Genomic DNA, 15,097 nt, shown 5'->3' with positions numbered 1-15,097 from the left:
AGATTTGCCATACCGCTAAGAGAATGTGTTTAATAGAGCTGAAAGCCTTTACATGTGAATATCCTGTGTGTTATAAAATGGCCAATACTACTGTGACTGCTGCTCCCCCAACCCCTCTGTTCCCAGGCTTCTAGCAGGTCTGATGTACACATAACAGTCAAATACTCCGTCACACTCCCATTTCAAACACCCCTTTACATCCCAGCTGCCTCGGAGGGGCCAGAGGTGTGTACACATAAACACAGCAACCCCCCGCACACACCTAGACCCGCAAACCCCTCCATCACGTTTTTATTAGTGCTTCACTCAGATCTCACCAGCACAGATTCTCAGGCCAGTATTTAGCCAAATAAACTACTAGGTTAAGTTAATGCCTCCAGAGATGAAAACCCAATCTAACATCAATTCTACCACACCTTTTCAGAGACGTAGGAGATGAGCGAAGAGAGAGAGAGAGAATTCTCAGCCAAAGATCAAAGGCCCTTTCCACCTTTGGTACCGTATCCCTCCCCACTCCCCTAGCTGGCGCCGGCCGGCTGTCAGCTTCTGACTACTTTCCCTGCGGCAGCAGAATCACAGCACTACAGTACAGAGCCACAGCTCTAGACATGGAGGCAGCCTATTTCATCTATCAGCACATTACAGTGGCTGCAATAATCTGAGGAGAATATGTGTGTAGTGACTTAACCACAGTCTGGGAGCGAGGCGGCAGTACTATGGGTTAGAGCGTTGGGCCAAGCTGACAAGCTGTAGAAGATCTGTCATTCTGCCCCTGAACAAGGCAGCTAAACCCACTTTCCCCAGTAGGCTGTCATTGTAAATAAGAATTGTTCATAACTGACTTACCTAGTTTAAATAAAATAAAATACAGTTCCTCCTCTGAAGTGCTGATGACAAAAACCAACAAACAGCATTCAGATCACAGTCACACAGTACTGTCTAGTTCCATAGCGACACACAGGCTGTGCTTCAGCTCCACTGAAGAAAGAAGAATCTCCAGCAGACTAGTACTATTGGATCTACTGTATACAATGTCATGATCTTGATACCAACGTTTCAGCCAATAGAGCTGCTCCATTGACAACATAGGACTAGAGGGTTGAAAGTGTGGCTTCTATGGTGCCAGGCCGCACTGTGTGCTTCAGTAGTGGGTTATTCAGAGCTGGTTAGTGTTAAATGCGAAGAGTACATTTCAGTTCGAATACTATCAGTTGTGTATTCTCTTTCCCTTTCCTTTCATAGCAGCCAAATTAAGGCCTTATTATATAGACCTTGTTAAAGCCACAGATGAACGGACTTTGGACCTTTCTCCACTAATGAGATCTCACTCCATAAACACTGTCTAGAACTGGCCTGAACTAGGAGTCAATCAAAACACTCTTTGTAGCACTGTTATACAGTCTGATATCTCTCTGGGCTAATAGGACCAACAGGTTTATACACAACAACAACAATGAAATAGCTGCAAGCAGCAATGCCGGGTTCAAGTGTGGCCGTCCACCATCCAAGACAGAATTGGACACATCGCCCAAGGATGAGCTGTACCGTCTTGCTCCTTACCACGCTTGCACAAATTTCTCAGAACGAAAAATCAATCATCATGCTATTGAGTTTAATTTTAACTATTTTTATTGATATTGAACACTTTAAGTGGCTTCTTCTATTTTACAGGACTCTAGCTCAAACAATATGCTGCTATGAGCAATGAAGCTTCATTAATTGTTTTTTCTGTCCAACAGTCCACAGCTGCAAAATGAACCATACTTTATACGTTTAGCTAACTAATAATCCCTGAGCATGTGCTGCAAATTTCATCACACTGAGTCAAACAGATCAAGAAATATAAATACTGTGCGTTAGTCGCCACCATGTGGTGATCTAAATGTGCTGCATGTTTGAGTCTAAAACCGTGTTTTGGAACATATGTACAAGCTGAATTACAATACGATATCTGTATCTGATTTATAGTTATTTATGTGCCAGATCAGGTCCATGTGAATGTTTTATTGGTCAGTAGTTGCCATGTTGTTTGACATACATAACTGAAAATTGTGTTGAGAGACTTGTTCCGGTAGATGCATATATCATTTTTGTGCAGACTCGTCATTCGGTGACCAAGAGAGTCAGTGTTTTAAGTGTTTTTCACATCATTCTATAAATGCGGAAAATGCATCTATGGCGGACCTTATAGCCATGAGGCAAATTGTTCCTTGTGAGGAGTGGACCTATGTACCATAATTCATGACTCTCCCTCACACAGGCTGGAGTAGCATGAGCTTTAAATTTGCATTTTAATCGCTTTCTATCAGTGCCACAATGAGGCAAATTTGGCATGGCATTGCAATGAGAGGTGTGACCCATGGGCCGTTACCAACATTGCCAAGCTTTGCCCTCCTAGAGCTTACCATCTCACAGGAATGTGCATGTTATTTTCCTGGGGAAGAATACCGTATTAATAATAATGAACCAGAAGAAACAATAATGGTCATACCAGCTTGTGCTTGAACCCCTAACAACAACCACAAGTCATCAACACAGAAGCAATACTGCACTGAAATATGACTACACCCTCTACTACAGTAAAACAAAATAAAATACTTAGCTCCCTTAACTAGCCTGCAGGAGCAACAGATGTCAAAACATCTGAATACACATCATCAGAAAGGAAGAAAGCATCTACAACAGACAGACCTTGACTAATTAATGCACATTTCCAATTCTCCAGCTATCCATGAGATTCCTCTACATCAAATATCACAAGCTGCTCCTTGATTTGAAACAGGCCCAACATCAAGCCAGACCAACACCAAAAACTCTGACTGTTTTCTAAAGAGCCTGATTACTCACACAATAATACAATGACTAATACAGACAGACAGACACGGTCAGATGTTTTCACACATAAACACTCGGCTGGATCATATCTAAAACAACACACCAACAGCCCAAGGAGCCAGACTATCATTCAGACTGTGCCAGTAAAATGATCGTGTGCATATTTACGTGTTGTTGTGTGAGGGGTGTGTTCGTGTGTGTTGTGTGATTTTTGTTGTGTGTTGTATGTGTGTGTGTGTGTGTGTGTGTGTTGAGGTACCTTTACGTGCACATTCTTGTGTCCAGTGCTCTGCACGTGTGTAAACAACACCACAGTCATTTTGAAGGCAATCTGGAAGCAATAGAGCATTAGGGCTGACCACCGTCCCCAGAAGTCCCACACTATGTTCTCCCACGCTGGGGGAATGCCGGAACACTGGCCCTCTGGATCCCTCTCACCCAACACCGGTCCTGGAACAGAAGCGGCCATGCGAACAAGGCCAAACCTCTAACTCCTCTCCCCAGTACCACCTCATCCAGGTCAACACGGCCCTGACCCACAGCCATTCAACATGGGACACATGAGCTGGCCTCTCACTCACTTAGGACTATTCAGAGAGAGCAGAGCACGAGAGAATGCTAAAGAGAATGTTGATAATTGACGGGTATTAGTCATAAGACGTCAAAGGATGTTTTTTTTGCAGCCTGAGGAATGATAAATGGGATGTTTTGAAAGATGGGGTTGGGTGGAAATGGATCTACAGTTGTTTATGCACAGAATTCAGGGAAGCATTGCTTAATTGGGAGAAAGAACTGTTTTATTGGAGATAGAGGGTGTCTGTTAAAGTAAGAGAGAGGAACCTAATGCATGGAGGCTATTAAGTTTTATTATGGAGTAGGAGAAGCATTTGAGGTTAAAAGTTAAGCCATCACGAGGGAGGTTATCTGTGTGGGGGCGTGGCTAGAGGGAGATGTATAGTTCTGTCTACGTGAGAACGTCAGGGGGAAACATCTGTTCTGAAGAGTGAAAGCTGAGTAAGTGAGTCAAATTAGGGCCAGATAATAACCCTTCCTCTTACTATTTCCAATGTCTCAAGTATGCAAAAGTCTGGGTTGGTATGGTACCCTGAAGGGCTGAGAGATGGAGGGTGTGTGCTCTGTAACCCCTCCTACTCTCCCCCTCTGTGTCTCAGGTCCTGCGGACATGAGCAGAGTGGGACGCTAAGCTCTACTCGGCTCTCTTATCTGGAGCTACTAATCTCTGAGTGGACGCATTGGAACTCTACAATACTAGCCTGACAAGGAGCGAAAAAAACTAGGGAACTAGGGAAATATGACAGAGTACAAGAGAAAATAACTCCCCACCGTACACCGCCACACACTGGCCATTTACTGTATCACATGATTTATCACTACCCAGTCTTCTCGGCCTAAGGGCCCGGAACACACCACTAAAACACAGGGAGGCCAGAGCAGAATGAGACATCAGTCAGTCAGCATCAGAAGAAGCTCCTCTCCCTGTCTTTGATAGTGAGCCAGCAGCAGAGTGGTGCGTTTCTCCCTTGGCTGTGTTGAGCTGCTTCAGCTTGAACACACACAGCCAGGAGCATCGTAAATCTCACAGGATATCACCACTYTGGCTCTTCCCCTCTTCACCGGGCCTGCTTAGGCAATGGGAYACACTTGGGAGAGATGAGTTATATTATGATGTATGTGTGKGTCTTTATGTTTGAGAAAAGTGTTTTGGAGAGAGGGAGAGMGGAAAAGTAAGAAATATTGATTCATGTGGCCCGCAGGGAGATACTGTCAGGGTCTGTGAGAACAGTATTCTGTGTGTAGCCTCCTACGCCTGGCTGTGTGTCTGGGTGTGTCCAATTGCTGGCACTGCTCCTGGGAATGTCTATCAGTGTCAATCAGACGTAGAGCGTGTTAGCTATTCTAGATCTACAGCTGAGAAACCTGCTCTGTGTCCAATACCTTGTCAGCATCACTCACTCTACTCACTTTATATCCTCCTCACACTGACCCTGTTTACAAACCATCACAATCTCCTCATCAAAGTATTTACCAGACCAGATCTTCAACAACGTTCTCGTACAAAGGTCTTCAGTAATAGTGACAGACATGGATATGAGTTAAAAAAGGACATGCATGACATTTATGTTGACATGTTTTAACAGCCCAACAGGGTCATAAACACACTGACCCCTGACCTCATGAGAAAGTATGTCCTCTCTGTTGACAGGCCAGTGGTAAACAGTGATAAATAAACAGTAGTCTTATTCAAGACTACTCTGTGTGTGGTGTGGTGTGGTGTGTGTGTGTGTGTGTGTGTGTGTGTGTGTGTGTGTGTGTGTGGGGGGGGGGTCTTGATCTATGCCTGGCCCTACTGGATGTGTGCATAGTGTCTCTCTTCTCCTGGCTTGTTATGTTTCAGGTATTTCACCATGTTGTTGTTTCTCTTGTTCGTGCCCCACCTCCTCCCTTGCCCCCCCTCCCCCTTTTTAATAAAAGACCTCTCAACTTAAACCTGATCCCATGATACAAAACAACGAGCCAGCGGAGCCAAAGAAACGCTCCAAAAAAGACAGGAAAGGAAAAAAGAACAAAAAGAAGCGTGACAAGAAGGGGAGGGGCAAGAAGGAGTCGAGGAAGAAGAGAAAAGAAGGAGAGGCGGGTCCAGAGGAGGAGGGTTTCGTCCAGGTGTCCACTGTTTTGCCTGAAAACCAATCTCAAGAAACCTACTATCCCACTGAAAAGCCATCTACGATGGAACTGTTCACCCTTGAAGCTGTCACCCCATCTGAAGCCCCTGACCAGACCACCATGATCCCAGAGAGGCCCACACACAGGCCTGACTCTGACATTGAGGACCCCTCCGTGGTGCCCAGTGCACTGCCTGAGTCAAAGGTCACTGAGGAGGTAGACTGAAAAGTTACAATGCAGCTCCCCTCCCCCTCCATCCCATCCCTAACAGAGCACTGACCCACTCTCCCAGAATGCCTCATCTACACCCTCTGTCAACCTGCTCCTCTCCTCACTATGMCCTCTAACCTAACCAGCACTACCCTAATCACCTCCTCCTCTTCCAGGACTCACAATGGAACACGGAGAATCCCTGCATCCCTCTAGATCTAGATTAAGTAGAATATGCAGACAATCTAGAATTTAGACTGTGTTCTACACTGTGTTATAACACATAGACAACTGTGACTCAATTGTCACAGTAGTTGTTTATGGGTTGCAAGACATTAATAGGAATCTAGTTGTGTGGGTAACACTAGTTCTGTCTTTTCTAGTACCTGTAGTTGAACATGCATATCTGAGTAAGTGGTATGTATGAGGTGTTGTGTGTTGTAGTTTTTCTGTGATGTCTCCTTGACCTGAGAGTTTATGTCCTTACACAAACCCAGTCCAAACCTTTGATTTTAAAGCTATACATGTATCCAAAACAGTATGCCTCCTATGTTGCATTCAGTCTTTCAAAAGTTGTTTTGTCAGCAAATATGTTGGTAAAAAAATAAGTCCCCATGATTGAAATCTCTAAAGGTTATCGTTTGCTACTTTTGCTAATTTGCTGAATTTGCTTATTTTCATACTCTGGCTGTAATGGCTGTCATAATCCATGNCTTTGATTTTAAAGCTATACATGTATCCAAAACAGTATGCCTCCTATGTTGCATTCAGTCTTTCAAAAGTTGTTTTGTCAGCAAATATGTTGGTAAAAAAATAAGTCCCCATGATTGAAATCTCTAAAGGTTATTGTTTGCTACTTTTGCTAATTTGCTGAATTTGCTTATTTTCATACTCTGGCTGTAATGGCTGTCATAATCCATGKCATGCTGCCATCACTACCTGGTTGTGAAATATTCCATCACCATAGGATGATTAATAACACACACTGAGGCTTGCTACATGTATGACCTGCCTATTCCCATAACCAACACCTGTGCTGCTAACTAGCTTAGCAAACTGTACGCCGTGATAGGCTGTGTAAAATGGAAGCGCTGGGCAAACTCAGTGGACTGGGCAGACAGACAGACAGACCATGATGTTGCCCAGTGTCTCCATGGTTTCTGTTACCATGGTTCTGACCTTAAACGCTCTGGCCTTGTGCAGRAGGAGAGGCTGGACAAAAAGCCCCAGATGGAGGAGTTTGACGACACCTTCTACGGCGACCTGTACGATGACCTCGCYGTCTCCATGGTAACAGTGGGTCCCAATATCAGCGAGTACGAGGTCAGTTGAATTGAGATTTTTATATACTGTATGTTCATACGGTGAAGCTCAGTTTTAGYACCACCRTCATGTTCAGTAGCAGCTCAGTTATTAATGTGGTCATTGGATCATGTGATTTACTGGCATGTTGTGTGGACTTGTAGGCTGTAGAGTACGAGGACATAAGTAACGAGACAGAGAACCAGGAGTATGAAGAGTATGAGACGTACGAGGACGGACATGGCTTTGCAGAGAGAGAGGGGGCTGATACCTGGGATGGAGAGGTAGGCCTCATCAATCATTCAGTTAACTGTATTCACTCAGAGACAACTGAGACTGCTGTACATGACCTACAACTGTATTCACTCAGAGACTGCTGAGACTCCTGTACATGACCTACAACTGTATTCACTCAGAGACTCCTGAGACTGCTGTACATGACCTACACCTGTATTCACTCAGAGACTGCTGAGACTGCTGTACATGACCTACAACTGTATTCACTCAGAGACTGCTGAGACTGCTGTACATGACCTACAACTGCTGAACACACAGTAGGCCATCAATCACCTCACACGTCAGTTCATGTGTCTCTCCGTCTGTGTCTGTCTGTGTCTGTCTGTCTGTGTCTGTCTGTGTCTGTCTGTGTCTGTCTGTGCCTCAGGCCAGTGGCAGAGCACTGAAAGGAGAGAAGGGAGAGCCTGCCATCGTTGAACCGGTGAGCTTGAGTATTCAGACATAATATTGAACATGGAAATCAATTTTAGGCCCTTAAGATTTTATTTGAGGATTTTTCTTTCAAGTCAGTGTTTTGTTCATGTAATCTTTATGACTCTATAAAGACTATATGGAGTATTTATGTTGAAGTATCTCTGATATGTACTGAATGTGTTTATATGTCATTGTCATATCTCTGTGATGTTGTGCAGGGTACACTGGTGGAGGGAGCAGTCGGCCCCCCAGGACCAGAGGTAAAACCCCTGCTCCAAGTCATTACCACTACATCATATTACATTGAAACTACATTGATACTACATTGATACTACATTGATATTACATTGAAACTACATTGAAACTACATTGATACTACATTGATACTACATTGATACTACATTGAAAATGGATATAATGACTAACATGAAAACTATGAAACACATGGATATACATATGATAGACGACTTGATCTGACAATGACAATACATTGATTACATTGAGTCAACTACATGAAAATAATAAGATATAATTAACGAATTGGTACTAATTGAACTACAATTGAAAGAATGTTGATACGATTGATAGACATTGAAATATCTAAATTGAAACTACATTGAATAATTATAATATCATTGATGTATATGAGACTATGACAGTGTGAATTGACTGGTGTATCTCCAGGGTATTCGCAGGTGGACAGGAACAATGCCGGGAAGTGGAACCAGGTGAGTTGGTGAAGTAACTCCCTGGAGTAAGTGACACCATAGGGAACTGATACTCTTGAAGACGGTATGAACAGTCAAGGGGCCACAAGGCGGTCTCGTTGGGACAGTATGACACGCAGGGTCACGGATTCATCTGGCAAGACACAATAGGGCACAGGGAATGCCCTGGACAGTATGACCACTAGCAGGGTCAAGGACTGATTACTCATGACGGTATGACTAAACAGCAGGACACAGGGTGTCCTGGGACAGTAGACACAAACAGGGCACAGGAGTCGCGGACAGAGACACAGTCAGAGGTCCAACAGGGAAATATTCTCTGGAAGAAGACCAATCAGGGTACAGAGACTGTCCTACTGGGAAAAGTATGAACAGATCAGGGTCAGAGGCTGTCTCATGGGACAGTAACACAAAGCAGGGGCCAGGACTAGTCAGGGACAGGTGTGACCATATGCAGGTCACAGGGACTGGTATCTGGCAGTATGACCAAGTCAGGTCCACAGGGACTGTGCCCTGGGACAGTAGGACACGCAGGGTCACAGGAGTCCTGGGACAGTATGACAAGTCACAGGTCCAGGATGCCTTCTGGGTTTGACCGTAACCACAGATTGACACAGACACAAAACAGGTCAGGGATGCTGTGACTCACTGTGGGCTTGACCGTAACGCTTATGGGAGCTAAAGGACTGGTGATGACTCATGTGTGGGTTGACCTAATTCACTCTTTGACTGTGTGTGATGAGAGTGCGGCCTTGTGTGTTTGTGTTCCCTCCCTGAAAACCGCCTCACTCCCACAGACACAGACCAACAGATGCTCAGTCGTCTCTAGTGATCTCAAGGATTTTTAATGATGTTGTTGTAGTTGAAAAACATGGAGGTCTTCTAGGTTTCACCTCAAATCAAACACATCAAATCAGATCATCAAACAAACTCTTCTTCCAAAGCAGATCAGAAACAAATGTATAAACAGTGTTCCATAATCCTGCCTGTCTACAGTATTTCATCTTCATTGTTTGTTATGCCTTACAGTATACAACAGTATTCTCAGTGTGACAGATACTGCAATACAGGTTCCTATTGAGACAAAGGCCTTTGTCTCTGCTGCAGAGAGTCTAGGTGATTGACAGTTTAGGATTAGCTCATACCTCTAATTCTTTATGAGGTGCTTATGGGTACATTAGGCTTCTGATAGGGGCATCAAGCAGAAAATCATAAGCTGTTTCCCCTCCTCTCTAGAGACAAGCTAATTGATATGAAACAATGAGTGAGTGACATGCCCTCTGGAACTGAAGCAGAGGTTGTTTTAACAGAGATTGGATTTCAGGGATCATTCTCATGTGTTTAGCTTTACGTCCGTCCACATTGGAACACTCCCACTGTACATACTTGTGTTTACAGGCCTATAATGTACATACTTGTGTTTACAGGCCTATACTGTGCATACTTGTGTTTACAGGCCTATACTGTACACACTTGTGTTTACAGGCCTGTATTGTACATACTTGTGTTTACAGGCCTATAATGTACATACTTGTGTTTACAGGCCTATACTGTACATACTTATGTTGTTCACTGTATAAACCCTCATACAGTCATGACTAGTATCCTCCTCCCTCCCTCTCTCTCTCCCTTTGTCTCTCTCAGGGTCCTCCAGGACGTCCTGGTTTAGCTGGGGTTGATGGGATACCTGGTCCTCCAGGAACAATGCTGATGTTACCAGTARGAATTATATAAAACTCTCTTTATTTAAACTTCCCTCAGCTGAACACACTCTCATGTTCAGTTTCCATTGACTATGGCTGAATCCCAAATCACTCCCTCCCCTCTGCCCTCAATTTGAGCATTCACGCGTGTCCAAAAGTGTCCAAAAGCTGAGGGAGAGAACATTATCGAAGGTGTAGGGGCTAATTAGACCCTCAGATAGCAGGGCTGCAGGCTKTACTATCCCGACACGCACTGCAATATGTTTGTAGCATGTGCAATTTCATACAAAAGAGATGTGCCTGATTATATTCCACGTGCATTTGTTTTTGTCTGATTTTGAGACTTGACACAAATACCTCCAAATTAAATATTTAACTTTTACTGACGTTTATATCTTGTAAAACGACAGGAGGGATTTGTTCATTTGAATTTCATGCTTGTTTTATTATTTAAAAGTAAAACATGAATTGCATCGTTCAAGTCAAGAGTGTGCGGTTTGGGACTCAGAGTGTGGTTTGGGATTCCCCATATGTGAAGCCCTCAGTCTTCTGGTGAGTTGCTAGTTAGCTAGATAAATACTAACATCGATTGATATAAATTACTTTATTAATAGCTAGCTAGATATCTTAACCAATGTCTTTATATATGAAAGCTTAACCTCCTGAGGGAGGGCAGTAACGGCTCTGAGCCACTAGGTGGAGCTGTGAGATTGAATGCTGATGAGGCCAGATGAAATCTACATTGTGTATTCCCATAGACTTATACTGCATGTATTTAGGTTGATCACTCTACCCCTTTCTCGTGTAGTTCCAACATGGTGGTGATTCTCAGAAGGGGCCTGTGGTGTCGGCCCAGGAGGCYCAGGCTCAGGCCATCCTGCACCATGTTCAGATGGAAGAAAGAGGAGTGCAGATGAGGGTGAGAGGGAGAACCAATGAGGAAGAGAGAGGCCAGGTCAAGAAAGACCTATGTGAGCTAAGAAACAGCAAATCATAGTTAAATGAGTTAGTAAATGACTCACTGTAGGGAGATTTCTGGAGAGAATAGGCAAACACCAATCGCTAACTGGTAGCCTGAGAACTGTGCAGGCGGGCCTGCTTAGGCTTGAGAGGAAGGTCCTGAACTTCAGAGGCCTAAGACGTTGGGTGGGTTGGTTTGGTTTGAACTTCTTCAGTCACTATTTTGCTTGGGAATGCATCTTGCACGAAGTTAATCCTGCAGAAGATTACATCATACACTGGAAGAAAAAGCTAGAGAAGGAGAAAAATGACAACAAGCTACCGTAGGTGGAAATACAACAAGCGTACCGGGGGCAGGAGAAAGAAAATACAAGCTAGCCGCAGGAGAAAGAACAAATAAAGCTACCGGCAGGAGAAAGAAAATACAAGCTACGCCGCCAGGAGGAAAAAAAGGGAAAAAAAATAACAAAAAAAAAGCCCGCCTTTTTTTTTTACCGCAGGAGAAAGAAAATACAAGCTACAGTAGGAGAAAAATACAACAAGCTCCGTAGGAAAAGAAATACAACAAGCTACGTAGGAAGAAAATACACAAGCTACGGTTTTAGGAAAAGAAATACAACTAAAGAAACATGTCGCAACCACGTCTCCACAATGAAAGCCTTAAATTGCTGAGGATGTTCCTAAATACCATTAGAATGCTTAGGGCCCCTGTTAACAATTCATGAAGGACAACTATATCCACGACAGCCCAAATGAGACGTAGGGCAGGTACTGTAGATTCACATGGGAGGAAGGACAACTATTGTACCACAGACAGCAAAATGAAGAGAAACGTAAGCTCTGTAAATTCATGAAGGACAACTATATCGGCACTCAGACACATGAGACGTACAGCTTGGATATTTCATGGGAAGGACATATATCCACATAGGCACAATGAGCGTACAGCTCTGTAATCATAAAAGAGACAACTATAAATTCACACAGCAGCAAATGAGACGTACAGCTCTGTAGTTCATAAGACAACTATATCCATCACAGCACAATGAGACGTACAGCTTTGTAATTCAAATAAAGGTCCACTATATCACTAGCAAATGAGAACGTACAGCTCTGTAATTCCATAAGGGACAACTATATCCACACAGCACAATGGAGACAACCGTACAGCTGCTGTAATTCATAAAGGACAACTATATCCACATGTCAGCACAATGAGAACGTAACACTTGTTAATTATAAAGGACAACTATATCCACACAGTCACAATGAGACGTACACTCTTGTACACTATCATAAAGGACAACTATATCCACAAGCACAATGAGACGTACAGCTCTGTAATTCATAAAGGACAACTATATCCCACAACAGCACAATGAGAACTACAGCACTCTGTAATTTCATGAAGGACAACTATAATCCACACAGCACAATGAGAGTACAGCTCTGTAATTCTAAGAGAAGCGTCGGTGAAATGCCTGCTATTACTTTGCCATGAGGCTAAAAACTTCCTTATAATCAAAGACCATATCATTACATGAAAACAAACTGAAAAGCAGAAGTGTCTGCCTTGACAGTTTGCAAAAACTGTAACAAGCCAGAAATAACAAGAGTTTAAACTTCAAACTTAACGGAGATCTCACCTTTCAGAGTGGTCGATCGCAAAATGGGTCAGGAACCTATTTGCCACTTCCAGAAAAAGTTCCTTTTAAAAACAATGTGCTTCCTGCTTGCCTCTCTTTTGAGAGTGTAACGTGCGTACCAGTGGGCTTTGGCCCTGGGCTGTGATGTCTGTGGCCCAATTAGTGCTCCAGCCACATGCCAATTTGAGGAAAGGGGAGGCCTGCTCCTTAGGGAACCTAAACATAACCATGTTATTAGGCTCGCATACGAGTCCCAAGCTCGCCCATTGTAATTCCATGGTACTCTTTATGCTTCTTTTAACGGAGGGGTTGGTTGGCTGGAGCCAGAGTCCTGCATGGCAGAAGGCCAGGGAAAGTCAGATGGAGGGCCAATTAACAAATGGCACCTAATTTCACTATATAGTGGCAGCTACTTTGACGGGCAGGCGTATGAGGCCCTAGTTTCCTGGTCAAGAAAGTAGTGCGACGGGCTAAATAGGTAAATGGGAGCAGAGTGGGCCATATTAGAGCTATAGGGGCATGTGGAACTTGGCAAGCGGGACAACACATGGCTGCGTCTGCTATGAACTGGAGAGGACGTAATCTAGTCAGCACAGCCACCAAAGTACAAGGGATTCGGCATCACTTCGTCAAGAGTGGACCTGGGGGGGGGTAATTACCAGACCACAAAGTAACAGTGGCCCTCACTATCTGGTCAAGAGAGTGACCTGGGGGGGGGGGGTTTACGCAGCACAAAGTAAACAGGTGGTCCCTAACTGGCTGTCAAAGAGTGGACCTGGGGGGGGGGGAGGGGGGGAGGGAGGGGGGGGAGAGGGGGGGGGGGGGGGGGGGGGGGGGGTTGAATTTACCGAGGAGAGGCAATTAGACACACGCAGAGGAGTAGAGGGACGAGAGGAAGATCATAACTACGAATATCACACTAGAAGCTAGGGAGAGGAGGGAGGGACGTGTGGGGGGAGTAAGATATAATACAATGCAGCCACAGAAAGCTAAAAAACAGAAGTTTCCCTCACTATCTGTGCAGGAGAGTGAGCTGGAGGGTGATTGAGACAGCAAGGCAGAGACGAGCAAGAGGAAAGTAAACAGGAGAGGTATGTCACGAGGTACGATAGACTGGAGACGAGGCAGGGACCTGAGGAGGGGTAGGAAAGGCGCAGAGAGAGGAGGAGGAGAGAGAGAGAGAGAGAGAGAGAGAGAGAGAGAGAGAGAGGGCCAAACACAAGGTACAAGTTTAGATCAGTCACGTAGCTGAGGGTTGGGAGTCAAAGAGTGGAGCCAGTAGGGGGGAGGGAGAGGTGTAGGTTGGAGAGGTTAGTGGAGGACGAGAGGGCAGCAAAGACGTAACCAGGTTTATGGCACATGAAGGGGTACAAGAGCTGACACTGGAGAGGAGGTTATGTACCAGACCAAGCCCAGCACAAGTGAGATAATATCAAGGTTCCCACACTAACATAGTCAAGAGTGACCTGGGCGGTGTATTTACCAGCCACAAAAGATTAACAGGTGTCCCTCGACAACTCTTTTGTCAAGCAGTGACGCTGGGGCGCCGTGGGGGGTATTATCGGGGAGCCAAAAGTGAACAGGGTTTCCAATCACACTCCATGTACGAGATCAAATATCCTCTGAGTTAGCACCTGGGGGGGGGGGTATTTGGTCCGGAGCCGACAAGTAAACAGGTTTCCTCCCATGGTCTCATACCTTACCTGCCCAAAGGGCAGGGGTGACCTCGGGCGAGTACTTACCAGCCACAAAGTTAACAGGTTCCCTCACTACTGTTTCCCTCAAGTTGATGATGTAGTAGAAGGTGGAGCGGATATTGAACCAGGAGCGCAGCAAAAGTAACCAGAGGATAAGCCACCTCTACTGTCAAGAGTGACGCTGGGGGGTATTACAGCCTGGGACACGGGGAGGGGAGGAAAGACAGGCAAACCAAAACAAGGACAATTTAGAATAGCCTGTTAAGGTCACTTTAGTGATGGATATGATTGCTGATTGTTGTATGTGCCATGGAGACAAAAGGGGCTTTGGGTCAATGAGGTTGTGGTGGACTGTAGACAGGGGAGTAATCTGCTAGGTTGTAGATAGAGAATAAGTAGAATTTAAGATTGTGGCTTTGGTTTGAACTAGGTGGGTATCCTACAGTGGGGCCGGATCGCCTGTAAGACCCAGTGGACCTGGAGTCCTTCAATGACATCTGGAATAAACAAGGGTAAGAAGGCATTTGTTGGTATAAGTTTAAGGTCATTTGTTATGTAAAGGAGTAATGATGTTCCAGGTTTATAGTTGTAGTGGCAGGTGGCGTACCGCTTGGGTCTGC

At 44.7% G+C, this 15,097-nt stretch overlaps 1 protein-coding gene across 1 annotated transcript; it reads left to right on the top strand.

The window, feature by feature from the left end:
- Positions 1-5,298: 5,298 nt before the first annotated feature.
- Positions 5,299-9,066, top strand: LOC112074727 (collagen alpha-1(XI) chain-like). The gene is made up of 7 exons (XM_024141839.2): positions 5,299-5,736; positions 6,934-7,053; positions 7,197-7,316; positions 7,697-7,750; positions 7,962-8,003; positions 8,439-8,471; positions 8,953-9,066. The coding sequence occupies exons 1-7, from the start codon at positions 5,353-5,355 to the stop codon at positions 9,064-9,066; spliced, it is 867 nt and encodes a 288-aa protein (XP_023997607.1). The 5' UTR covers positions 5,299-5,352.
- The last annotated feature ends 6,031 nt before the right edge of the window (positions 9,067-15,097 follow it).

This window comes from Salvelinus sp. IW2-2015, unplaced genomic scaffold (genome assembly GCF_002910315.2).
Source record: "Salvelinus sp. IW2-2015 unplaced genomic scaffold, ASM291031v2 Un_scaffold2777, whole genome shotgun sequence".
Taxonomy (NCBI): Eukaryota; Metazoa; Chordata; class Actinopteri; order Salmoniformes; family Salmonidae; genus Salvelinus; species Salvelinus sp. IW2-2015.
The sequence above is the reverse complement of the archived record's forward strand: the minus strand, read 5'-3'. Positions and strand labels throughout refer to the sequence as shown.